General features: G+C 36.9%; 1 protein-coding gene across 3 annotated transcripts in view; it reads left to right on the forward strand.

Moving 5' to 3' along the window:
- LOC137424369 (mucin-4-like) overlaps positions 1-14,323 on the forward strand; it is a 115,920-nt gene that overhangs the window by 24,360 nt on the left and 77,237 nt on the right. For all 3 annotated transcript variants that reach the window (XM_078775402.1, XM_078775399.1, XM_078775401.1), the window contains exons 2-3: positions 1,411-1,498; positions 1,841-1,971. In XM_078775402.1, the coding sequence (XP_078631528.1) occupies positions 1,411-1,498; positions 1,841-1,971 (219 nt within the window). The remainder of the gene's footprint in view (positions 1-1,410; positions 1,499-1,840; positions 1,972-14,323) is intronic.

The following is a 14,323-nucleotide window of genomic DNA, read 5'->3' on the forward strand; positions in this document are numbered from 1 at the left end:
GAGCCGGGCCGCGGGTTGCACAGAGCCGGGCCACGGGTGGCACAGAGCCGGGCCGCGGGTGGAACAGCCGGGCCGCGGGTGGAACAGAGCCCGGCCGCGGGTGGAACAGAGCCGGGCCGCGGGTGGAACAGAGCCGGGCCGCGGGTGGAACAGAGCCGGGCCGCGGGTGGAACAGAGCCGGGCCGCGGGTGGAACAGAGCCGGGCCGCGGGTGGAACAGAGCCGGGCCGAGGGTAGGCTGCCGAGGTTCCTCGCAGGCCTCCCGAGGATGCAGAGTCGGGGAAGTAGTTGCAGCTTTGGACACGCGGGCTGTAGCTGTAGTTGCGCGAGGGTGACGAAGCGGCTGTGCCGCTAACGTCAGTGCGCGCGAAGGTGACGAAGCAGCCGTGCCGCCAACGTCAGTGCGCGCGAAGGTGACGAAGCAGCCGTGCCTTCGGAGGGTCTTGGAATAGGCTCGCCCCTCCGGTCGTAGAGGAGGAGCCGAGTGCGGTGCGCGAACCTCATAGTCATGGCCGTCGTTACCGAAACTCCGGCATTTCGAAACAGCGTTCGAAACTGCACCCGAAGCCGTGCGGGAGAAGCCGGCGTCACCAGCTTAGGTGGCTTCCCTGGCTCGGGCGCGCTTGCCGTGTTCGTTCGCAGCCCCCGAATCCGTTCGGGGGCAGTCGGAGGTCACCAGTTTAGGAGTCGCGGAAGGCGAGAGAACGAGGCCATTCGTAGGGTTCGAAGATGGTTTATTGTAACAGCAAGATCCAGCACACCAAACTCGAACGGAAGTCAGCATGCTTATATAAAGCCAAAAGCCCTCTTCGTAGGGCGTGGCTCCGGCAACCGCGCGTGCGTCACGTCCGCACAACCACAAGTGCAACAGGCCCGTGCACGTGTATTATGCCCAAATAAGGTAATCACATAAGGTAACCGCCACATGCGGTTACCTGCACATAAGGTAACTGCCACAACCTATTGATTTTTGTCTTTTTGCACTTGTTTTTTGTACTCTGTCAAAGCGCCTTTGGGCTTCTTGAAAAGCGCTATATAAAATAAATGTATTATTATTATTATTATTATTATTATAATCCAAGCATGAAAATCCACTAATATTGCCACAGACACATCGCATCAGAAAGTTTCCAATCTTTATTTTGTTTCCACTTTTAAAACTAAGTGCAGTAATTAATTTCAAGTCCATCTGGTTGTGTGTGCTCATTTCCAAAAAGCAACAATCGAAATGGCCCCTTCGAAAAACATGTTTTTAAAATCTGTTGGCTCGTATTCTTCTTATTATTCCTGCTCTTCTTCCTCCTCTTCTTCCTCTTCTTCTTCTTCTTCTTTGTCACGATTTTAAATTTGACAAGTAGTCCAGAGAGCTGACTTCGCTTGCTATTAAAGATGCATCCCCCTCTCCCCACAGTAACTCCACAAGAGTCATTGAAACACTTTCAATGCAACTCAACTGACTACAAAGACTGTGTGCCTCAAGCTGGGGGAGCATCTTGCAGGTGAGTCGAATCATCACAATGCTGTTTATCAAGTGAAACTGGTTATTCAACATTATATTGTCTTTCTCTCTAAATAAAAGGCAGTTCATGTCACTATAAACTACACACAAAACACATTCCTTGTTGTGTAAAATGCAAATGCGTAACATTATTACCATCAATGTGCATCCTTGCATTCATATTATTTGAGTGTTTTTTAAAAATATTATCAATCATTTTAAGTTGTCCACATCCCACTGTAACAGGTAGACAGAAACACTGTGTAATTGAATTTCAGGGTTATAATGCTACATTTGAGCACAGAAACGCAGATTCATTAACTCCATCCAATATCATTTTCAGCTGCAACCAAGGATTGAATGGTACATGCGACATAGATGAGTGTGCTGGAAATGAACACAACTGTGATGAGAACGCCATCTGTGAAAACACCAAGGAAAGTTTCACTTGCAGTTGCAAACAAGGCTACACAGGTAACAAGGTAGCAAAACGAAATGGCCAAACACAATGTGCTTGGCCAAATGTGTTGGCTTAGCGGTTAGGGTGCTGACTTGGGATCCTAGGATCCTGGGTTTGAATCCCGGTCAATCGCTGAATTAACGCCAGGGGGGTTGACTCAGCCTGCCATTCGGACCTTCCGAGGTCGGCAAATTGAGTACCAGCTTGCTGGGATGAATGATCCCGTTGTGTACCCCGATTTAGAATTGGTACACAGTATCCCTGCGCTTGCTTTGGAAGAGGCGACGAAGGGTTGGCGTCAGCAAGGGCATCCGGCCATAAAAACATTGCCTCAATCAGGGAACCATAATTGTCATGGAGCCCGCAAGGCTAACCCCCGCTCTAGAGGGAAAAATGGCCTTAAAACGATTATTCTATTTTGTGATCCTTTGATAATTATTTATTGAATGTGATATTTGTGAAATCACTATTTGCCAATCTACAGAGTGGCCAAAAAGTCGTGCCCCTAATATATGATGAAAATCACAATAAATGTTTAATTACATAGTGAATTTAATTAATACAAAGAAAATCACAATAAATGTTTAATTACATAGTGAATTTAATTAATACAAAGAAAATCACAATAAATGTTTAATTACATAGTGAATTTAATTAATACAAAGAAAATCACAATAAATGTTTAATTACATAGTGAATTTAATTAATACAAAGAAAATCACAATAAATGTTTAATTACATAGTGATTTTAATTAATACAAGGAAAATCACAATAAATGTTTAATTACATAGTGAATTTAATTAATACAAGGAAAAAAAAACAAAAACATTTAATTACATCGTGATTTTAATTAATACAAGGAAAATAATAATAAATGTTTAATTACATCGTGAATTTAATTAATACAAGGAAAATCACAATAAACATTTAATTACATAGTGAATTTAATTAATACAAAGAAAATCACAATAAATGTTTAATTACATAGTGAATTTAATTAATACAAGGAAAATCACAATAAATGTTTAATTACAAAGTGAATTTAATTAATACAAGGAAAATCACAATAAATATTTAATTACATCGTGATTTTAATTAATACAAAGAAAATCACAATAAATGTTTAATTACATAGTGAATTTAATTAATACAAGGAAAATCACAATAAATGTTTAATTACATAGTGAATTTAATTAATACAAAGAAAATCACAATAAATGTTTAATTACATAGTGAATTTAATTAATACAAAGAAAATCACAATAAATGTTTAATTACATAGTGAATTTAATTAATACAAAGAAAATCACAATAAATGTTTAATTACATAGTGAATTTAATTAATACAAGGAAAATCACAATAAATATTTAATTACATAGTGAATTTAATTAATACAAAGAAAATCACAATAAATGTTTAATTACATAGTGAATTTAATTAATACAAAGAAAATCACAATAAATGTTTAATTATAAAGTGAATTTAATTGATACAAAGAAAATCACAATAAATGTTTAATTACATAGTGAATTTAATTAATACAAAGAAAATCACAATAAATGTTTAATTACATAGTGAATTTAAATAATACAAAGAAAATCACAATAAATGTTTAATTACATAGTGAATTTAATTAATACAAAGAAAATCACAATAAATGTTTAATTACATAGTGAATTTAATTAATACAAAGAAAATCACAATAAATGTTTAATTACATAGTGATTTTAATTAATACAAGGAAAATCACAATAAATGTTTAATTACATAGTGAATTTAATTAATACAAGGAAAAAAAAACAAAAACATTTAATTACATCGTGATTTTAATTAATACAAGGAAAATAATAATAAATGTTTAATTACATCGTGAATTTAATTAATACAAGGAAAATCACAATAAACATTTAATTACATAGTGAATTTAATTAATACAAAGAAAATCACAATAAATGTTTAATTACATAGTGAATTTAATTAATACAAGGAAAATCACAATAAATGTTTAATTACAAAGTGAATTTAATTAATACAAGGAAAATCACAATAAATATTTAATTACATCGTGATTTCAATTAATACAAGGAAAATAATAATAAATGTTTAATTACATCGTGAATTTAATTAATGCACGGAAAATAATAATAAATGTTTAATTACATAGTGAATTTAATTAATACAAGGAAAATCACAATAAATGGTTAATTACATAGTGAATTTAATTAATACAAGGAAAATCACAATAAATGTTTAATTACATAGTGAATTTAATTAATACAAGGAAAATCACAATAAATGTTTTATTACATAGTGAATTTAATTAATACAAGGAAAATCACAATAAATGTTTAATTACATAGTGAATTTAATTAATACAAGGAAAATCACAATAAATGTTTAATTACATAGTGAATTTGAATAATACAAGGAAAATCACAATAAATGTTTAATTACATAGTGATTTTAATTAATACAAGGAAAATCACAATAAATGTTTAATTACATAGTGATTTTAATTAATACAAGGAAAATCACAATAAATGTTTAATTATATAGTGATTTTAATTAATACAAGGAAAATCACAATAAATGTTTAATTACGTAGTGATTTTAGTTAATACAAGGAAAATCACAATAAATGTTTAATTACATAGTGAATTTAATTAATACATGGAAAATAATAATAAATGTTTAATCACATAGTGAATTTAATTAATACAAGGAAAATCACAATAAATGTTTAATTACATAGTGAATTTGAATAATACAAGGAAAATCACAATAAATGTTTAATTACATAGTGATTTTAATTAATACAAAGAAAATCACAATAAATGGTTAATTACATAGTGAATTTAATTAATACAAGGAAAATCACAATAAATGTTTAATTACATAGTGAATTTAATTAATACAATGAAAATCACAATAAATGTTTAATTACACAGTGAAGTTAATTAATCCAAGGAAAATCACAATAAATGTTTAATTACATAGTGAATTTAATTAATACAAGGAAAATCACAATAAATGTTTAATTACATAGTGAATTTAATTAATAAAAGGAAAATCACAATAAATGTTTTATTACATCATGATTTTTATGAATACAAGGAAAATCACAATGAATGTTCAATTACATCGTGATTTTAATTAATACAAGGAAAATCACAATAAATGTTTCATTACATAGTGAATTTAATAAAACAAGGTAATCACAATAAATGTTTAATTACATAGTGAATTTAATTAATAGAAGGAAAATCACAATAAATGTTTAATTACGTAGTGAATTTAATTAATACAAGGAAATCACAATAAATGTTTAATTACATAGTGAATTTAATTAATACAAGGAAAATCACAATAAATGTTTAATTACATAGTGAATTTAATTAATACAAGGAAAATAATAAATGTTTAATTGCATAGTGAATTTAATTAATACAAGGTAATCACAATAAATATTTAATTACATAGTGAATTTAATTAATACAAGGTAATCACAATAAATGTTTAATTACTCCCCAAGGAGTAATTCCCCAAGGCAGTGTTCTGGGCTCCCCAAGGCAAAGAACACTCCCCAAGGCAGTGTTCTGGGCCCTGTGCTTTTTCTGGTCTTCATCAATGATCTCTCTGACTCTCTTGAAAATCCTCTCTATCTCTTTGCTGATGACTCCACTCTCTGCCGCTCCATTCCTCATCCCTCAGATCGGCAGTCTGCAGCCTCCTCACTCTCTGCAGACCTGGACAAAATCACAGACTGGGCAAGCAAGTGGAACATGTCTTTCAATCCTGACAAATCTCACACTCTTACGACGTCTCTCCGAAAAGACCGACTGGACAACCCTCCCATCTACTTTCTGAATAATCCTCTCCAAGAAGTTCTGTCACTCAAGCTTTTGGGTCTCACTATCTGCCATGATCTTTCCTGGGAAAACCACATTTCCAAGCTGGCCTCCAAAGCCAGTCGCCGACTGGGCATCCTCCGTCGTGCGAAGGCCTTCCTTGGCACACCTGAGCTCCTCACCACATACAAGGCTTTCATCCGCAGCTCAATGGAGCACTGCTCTCCCCTCTGGGCTGGTGCTCCTGCCTCACACCTAGCTCGTCTTCACGCTGTTGAAAGCAAAGCGTTCAGAATCATTGGAATCTCCCGTGATGACGCTATCTCCGAGGGCCTTTCACTTACTCACTGCAGGCAGGTTGGTGGTCTTTCCGTCTTCTACCAACTCCTCTCCGGCCTTGCTCCCCCAGCTCTCTCTGGGCTCTGTCCCCCAAATATTCCTGCAGGTCGCACAAGATCTGCCTGCAACCCTCTTATGGTTAAACTGCCAAAATCAAGACTCTCTGCTCACCTTCACTCCTTCGTTCCTCTTTTCTCCTGCCTCTGGAACAAACTCCCTCACTCTCTTCAATTCCACTCCTCCCTCCAGGTCTTTAAAACGGCTGTTCACCACCATCTCTTATCTTCCCCAATCCAAAACCTTGATCTTTTCTACCCCCGCTAATTTCACCCCAAATCCACTTTTTTGAGGTGACTTTTGACCTCTTTCCTGGAAGTCCTTGGTGTCCTTGCGTTTTATACCTATCCTGCCCCCCCCCCCCCAGGCCCTCTCCCTCCAAAAACATCTCCCGATGTCCCTGCTCTCAAATGTTGTGTTTGTGTGCTTCCTCCCCTACCCTCCCCATCTTGTCGACCGCTCCCCTTTTTATATACTTTGTTTGCTTGTTTGTTTGATTTGTTTGTTTGATAAATGTTAGCTCTTTCACGAGCCTCGACTCTGTATACAAAAAAAAAAAAAAAAAAATTACATGGTGAATTTAATTAATACAAGGTAATCACAAAAAATGTTTAATTACATCATGAATTTAATTAATACAAGGAAAATCACAATAAATGTTTAATTACAGAGAGAATTTAATTAATACAAGGTAATCACAATAAATGTTAAATTACATCGTGAATTTAATTAATAGAAGGAAAATAATAAATGTTTAATTACATAGTGAATTTAATTAATAGAAGGAAAATAATAAATGTTTAATTACATAGTGAATTTAATGAATACAAGGAAAATAATAAATGTTTAATTACATAGTGATTTTAGTTAATACAAGGAAAATCACAAAAAATGTTTAATTACATAGTGATTCTAATTAATACAAGGAAAATAATAAATGTTTAATTACATCGTGAATTTAATTAATACAAAGAAAATCACAATAAATGTTTAATTACATAGTGATTTTAATTAATACAAAGAAAATCACAATAAATGTTTAATTACATAGTGAATTTAATTAATACAAAGAAAATCACAATAAATGTTTAATTACATAGTGAATTTAATTAATACAAGGAAAATAATAAATGTTTAATTACATCGTGATTTTAATTAATACAAGGAAAATAATAAATGTTTAATGACATCGTGAATTTAATTAATACAAGGAAAATAATAAATGTTTAATTACATAGTGAATTTAATTAATACAAGGAAAATCACAATAAATGTTTAATTACATAGTGATTTTAATTAATACAAGGAAAATCACAATAAATGTTTAATTACATAGTGAATTTAATTAATACAAGGAAAATCACAATAAATGTTTAATTACATAGTGAATTTAATTAATACAAGGAAAATCACAATAAATGTTTAATTACATAGTGATTTTAATTAATACAAGGAAAATCACAATAAATGTTTAATTACATAGTGATTTTAATTAATACAAGGAAAATCACAATAAATGTTTAATTACATAGTGATTTTAATTAATACAAGGAAAATCACAATAAATGTTTAATTACATATTGAATTTAATTAATACAAGGAAAATCACAATAAATGTTTAATTACATATTGAATTTAATTAATACAAGGAAAATCACAATAAATGTTTAATTACATAGTGAATTTAATTAATACAAGGAAAATCACAATAAATGTTTAATTACATAGTGAATTTAATTAATACAAGGAAAATCACAATAAATGTTTAATTACATAGTGATTTTAATTAATACAAGGAAAATCACAATAAATGTTTAATTACATAGTGATTTTAATTAATACAAGGAAAATAATAATAAATGTTTAATTACATAGTGAATTTAATTAATACAAGGAAAATAATAATAAATGTTTATTTTCATCATGATTTTAATGAATACAAGGAAAATAATAAGAAATGTTTATTTACATAGTTTAATTAATACAAAGAAAAGAATAATAAATGTGTTGTTTATCGTGATTAATTGATTATTGATTTAGTGATTTTTTGAATTGATTTGAAGTGATTTAGTTTATAGTGATTAATTGAATTGATTGATTAATCACATAGTGATTTTAATTAATACAAGGAAAATCATAATAAATGTTTATTTACATCGTGATTTTAATGAATACAAGGATAATAATTAGAAATGTTTATTTACATCGTGATTTTAATTAATACAAGGAAAATAATAGGAAATGTTTATTTACATAGTTTAATTAATGCAAGGAAAATCACAAAAATGTTTAATGACATAAAGATTTTAATTAACACAAGGAAAATAGTAATAAATGTTGGAATTGTTGGCCATTAACGACATGATACATTTGTATTTGACCTGCACATGAAACCTGAATTAGGCTCAAGACATTGACAGTAATCTTAGATCATTACATTCTTATTCGCTGCTTTAATTCTCCGATGTTCCCAATAGGTCATTGTATGTAGACAACAGACTTCAGATACCACACAGGAAAAAGTCAAGTGTAACATTGTTCTAGTCCAAATAATATTTTAGTAATCACTCAGAATCCTACAGGACGCTGGTTTATATGGGCATTATATGGGTTTATATGGTTTATACGGGTTTTTACCAACTTTTATCCACTCATCCCAACTCTCTCTTCCTCATATGTGGCGACTTCAACTGTAATCATGCCAGCTGGCTGGGTGTGGGTTCCTCTCACACCAGCCATGGCATCTCAGCAAAGGACTTCTGCGACTCACTGGGACTGATACAATCAGTCAATTTCCTGACCCGGATCTCAGTCAATGAAGTATCTTCTCTTCTCGACTTGGTTATGACAAACTTCCCTGCAAATGTCTGCTGCTCTTCTTCTCCTCCAATCGGTTCTTCTGATCATTTCCTTGTTAAAGTGGATATCTCTCTGGCCATTCTCAGAGAGCCTCCTCAGCGCTGATGAGTCTGGCATTTCACTCAGGCTGACTGGCATGGTCTTCAAGCACCCATAAATCATCTGGACTGGTCTCCCATCTCTGATGCCTCTGACGTCAACTCTTCCTGGGAATTCTTCCAAAGTAAACTACTCTCTCTCTCTCTCTCTCTCTCTCTCTCTCTCTCTCTCTCTCTCTCTCTCTCTCTCTCTCTATCTCTCATGCACAGATTTATCCCATCTCGTCTTCAGTTGTCATACCCTTCCTTCTGTCCATGGTACACTGAAGCTTGTGTTGAGGCATTTGCCATGAAGCAACTTGCCTTTACCTTCAGTTGGATTAGCCTTACATGAGGTGATCTCAGTTCCTTCCACAAAGCTCGGAACAAGTGTGTGTCTACCATCAGGAGAGCCAGGAAACAATATCTCTCTACTCTCAAGACTGAACTCTCAAACCTGTATCTCTCCTCCAAATCCTGGTGGCGTCTGGTCAAATTTGTTTCTGGTGTTTGTTCCCCTTCCATCCCCCCAACCTCAAATGGCTACACAGCTGGCATCGCACTTGAAAAAGCCTCAACCTCAACGTGAAGAATGCCTCAACTCTGTGTTTGCCTCAAAATATTGTGTCCCGAACCCATCTCTGTCTGTACCCACCTTACCCAGTCGAACAAAGCTGCTCCTGGACTCTGTGTCCTTCTCTCCTGACAAGGTGGAGAAGTTTTTGTCAAACCTCGACTCTGATTCTGCAACTGGACCAGATGGCATCAGCCCACGGGTCCTAAAATCCTGCTCTTCTGCTCTATCTCACCCTCTCTCTGTTCTCTTCACCCTCTCTTTTGCTCAAGGTCATCTGCCATCTGCTTGGAAATCAGCCAACATTACCGCTTTACACAAAAAGGTGCAAAAACAGATCCTTGCAACTACAGACCAATCAGCCTGCTCCCAATAAATCAGCAGGGTCATGGAATCCATCATCGCTTCTGACATCAAATCCTTCCTCTTCTCCAATGGCTTGATCTCGGATTATCAATTTGGATTCAGACTAGGTCATTCTACTCTGGACATGCTGCTTCTGCTGTCTCAATAATGGATGGAGGTCCTTAATGCAGACCAGGAAATCAAAGCTGTCTCCCTTGACATATCACATGCCTTCGATACAGTCTGGCACCCCGCACTGCTCACCAAACTCTCATCCTATGGTACCAATAGAAATCTCCACGCATGGATTGTGGACTTCCTCTCTGGTCCTAGTCAACGTGTGGCCCTGAATGGTTTTCTCTCATCTCCCCTTCCTGTTCAGGCTGGAGTTCCCCAAGGCAGTGTTCTGGGCCCTGTGCTTTTTCTGGTCTTCATTAATGATCTCCCGACTCCCTGGAAAATCCTCTCTTTCTCTTTGCTAGCTGAAATGAATATATTTGAACATTGCTAGCTGAAATGGTTAAGCAAAGGGCAATGGGTACCTTGGTAAGAATGCGGATGAGCAATCTGACGCTGGATATGCCAAAGAAAGTTATTCAACTTAAAGAACTCTACCAAAAAGTCACAACAAATTCATGGCTTACTCACTCAAAATGGAGCTTTGACGACATCCCAGCAGGGAATTTGAGGTGTCTTGAAAGACTTTACTCCGACCTTTACTCCCCCTAGATTGTGGATACTGGAATGATACAGGAACTGATTGCGGGACTTCCAAAGCTTGAAGAGGACCAGCGACGTGTGCTTGATGCCTCAATCTTGGCCTCGGAACTTGAAGCGGCCATGTGAAGCCTAAAAGACGGAAAGGCCTCTGGGATGGATGGCTTACCTGGAAAATTTTATAAGTCTTTTGGAAGCTTGTTGGACCTGAGTTGCTTGATGTCCTCGAGGAAAGCTTTCACGTTGGAGAACTGCCATTGTCATGTAGGAGAGCAGTTGTGTGTTTAATACCCAAAGCTGGTGACCTTCAATTATTTGAAAACTGGCAGCCTGTATCGTTATTGTGTGCTGATTATAAGATTTTCTCTGAGGTTCTTGCAAATCGTATGAAAGCTGTAGTCGGTTCTGTTGTTCACCTGGACCAGACTTATTGTGTACCGGGAAGGTCTGTACATGATAATATATGTTTGGTAAGAGATAGTCTTTCTTGCAACAACTACTTGCATGATGATTATGGGCTATTGGTTATTGATCAAGCTAAAGCTTTTGATCGTGTTGATCACCAATACGTTTTTTCTGTCCTTGAAGGGATGGGGTTTGGAGAATTTTTCATCTCCTATGTGAAACTATTGTACTCTGGCACTTACTGCATGATGAATGTTAACAACAGGTTATGCTCTCCCTTTCCCTTTCGACAAGGTATTCGTCAAGGGTGTCCCCTTTTGGGGTTGTTGTATGCAATCGCCCTTGAACCACTCTTGTCCTCCATCAGGCAGCGAATGCCCCAGAATAATGGAGGCATTGAAAGTCCAAATTTTGTGCTGACTGCTTATGCTGATGATGTTTGTGTTTCAATTAGAGACCAAAACAGTGTCTTGGTTTTGAAACGGTGTGTGGAAAATTTTCTCCGCAGCCTCCTCCAGGAAGCCAAATTGGAGCAAAAGTACAGCCCTGTGGTGTGGTCATAAAAATTTCTCCTCAATATGCCACCATCACTCCCACAAAACATAGTATGGAGAACTGATGGGGTTAAAAACCTCGGAATCTATCTTGGCAATCCTGAGATGGAATTGAAGAATTGGGAAGGTGTGATTGAACAGATTGCATGCCGGTTAAAAATATGGGAAGGACTTCTGAGGTCTCTGTCCTATAGGTGACGCAGCCTGGTTATCAATAACCTAATAGCAGCTAGGTTATGGCACAAAGTTATTGCCCTACAGCCACCTAAAGGACTAATCCTTGCCATCCAGTGAGCACTGGTGAACTCCTTTTGGAGTGGCTGAACCACTGGTGAACCACTGGCTTTGACCTGCTGTATTGCACTGACCCCGGAAAGAGGGTAGCCAAGGTATTATGGACATCCCCGGCCGAGTCATTGATTTTCGTCTGCAAACTGTGCAAAAACTGCTGTTCACCGAGCAGCTGCCATGGCGTCCTTTTGCACTTTTTAGCTCACCTGGAACGAAGTTCCGGGAGGCTTATGTGATGGCGCGTTGTCCGTCTGTCAGTCTGTCATTCCGTCAGTCCGACCATCCGTCCGTAAACACTTTCAACCTCTTCTCCGAAACCGCTGAAGGGATTGTTACCAAACTTGGCACAAATTATATTTGTTGTGTTGTGACTAAAGTTTGTTCACGGCATTAAAAAAATTCGCAGTCTAAGGGGGTTTACCGGGGCCAAAGTAGGTCCAGGTTTGACCCCCAAAAAAGTATTTGCTTTCTTTTCTGAAACTACACACACTTCAATGGCCTACACAATTTCGATGAAACTTGACCACAACCTTCACCACCCATGCTGTACCATAGTTTGTTCACGGCTTTGAAATAATCTGCCCCTTCGGGGGGTCTATGGGGGAGAGGGGGTTGCCCCCCCCCAAATAGGTATTTGCTTTCTTCTGAGAAACTACACACGCAATTTCGATGAAACTTCACCACAACCTTAATCACCCATGATGTACCAATGTTTGTTCAAGGCATTAGAAAAATTGGGGTCTTAGGAGGTATGTGGTTGGAGGTTTGCCCCCCAAAATAGGTATTTTTTTTGTTTGTTTAAAGTCTTATGACTATGTTAGTATGATTCTGCATGCTGCTCTGTCTTCTAGCAACCATTGAAATTGGTTTAAAATACCCGTAGTCGGTGCAGTATAGCGTTTATTCTACCAGTAGAGCGCCAGGGGTATTGCCCCTATGTTTATTTTGTTGCAACAGGCCGGTGGATTGCGGTATGACCGGCAACTTTTCTTGATCTACTTGGAACGGATTCATTTTGGCTCACTTCCAATGTTTTACCAAAGCTTGCTGGAAGGGCTTTAGCGTCGACCGATTAATTGATGCTTATAATTGCCGAATGTTCCTCTAAGAGCCTCTTTTTTACAATTTGTTTCTCCAATGTATTCCTCATAGCAATGCCTTGATCCAGAAATTCATACAAGGATGAGTCAACAGTGTGTACGAAGTCAGAAATTAATCTGGGTCTAGGTAGAGACCTGCTGGGGGCAATTGCAACAAGCCTAGGGTTCAGGTCTGTTCGACTCGTAGACCAGATTGTCCAAATTGTGATTCGGGAATTTATACTGCTGAATATTGGCTGGGAAGGTGTCGGCATTGTGGAGGATTTTCGGCTGGCTTTTCCCGAAATTAAGGTGCTCCCCCCTGTTTGTTTAAGCAGTAATAACCTTCCCCCCTTTCATTTGGGAACGAAAGCTGGGATTCATGACCTCTACAGACAAAGACAAGCAGCACCATATGTTTCTGGGTCAACACATATAGCAATGTGGTCAGAACGACTAGGACCCGGGTGTCCGTCAGCTCCACTGTGGCTTGTGATGTACACATAACCGAGCTATGGCCTATTGGCAGACATACAATGGAGATTAGCCTATTGCCCCTCCCCTCCAATACCCTGGTACACCATTTAAACAGCTTGGTGCAAGTCACTTGTCCCTTCTGTGAGCACAAAAGATCTCTTTCATGTGTACAGTGCATTCAGAAAGTAATCAGACCCCTTCACTTTTTTCACATTTTGTGATGTTGCAGCCTCATGCTGAAATCGTTTAAATTCATTTTTTCCCTCATCAATCTACACTCAATACTCCATAATGACAAAGAGAAAACAGGATTTTATAAAGTTTTGCAAATTTATTAAAAATAAAAAACTGAAATATCACATTGACATAAGTATTCATACCGTTTGCTATGACACTTGAAATTTAGCTCAGGTACCTCCCATTTATCTTGATCATCTTTGAGATGTTGCTACACCTTGATTGGAGTCCACCTGTGGTAAATTCAATTGATTGGACATGATTTGGAAAGGCACACACCTGTCTATATAAGGTCTCACAGCTGACACTGCATATCAGAGCAAAAACCAAGCTATGAGGTCGAAGAAACTGCCTGCAGAGCTCAGACAGGATTGTGTCGAGGGACAGATCTGGGAAAGCGTACAAAAAAATTTCTGCTGCATTGAAGGTTCCCAAGAGCACAGTGGCCTCCATAATTCTTAAATGGAAGAAGTTTGGAACAACCAGGACTCTTCCTAGAGCTGGC

The sequence above is a fragment of the Myxine glutinosa genome, chromosome 4 (genome assembly GCF_964187855.1).
Source record: "Myxine glutinosa chromosome 4, kmMyxGlut1.1, whole genome shotgun sequence".
Lineage (NCBI taxonomy): Eukaryota > Metazoa > Chordata > Myxini > Myxiniformes > Myxinidae > Myxine > Myxine glutinosa.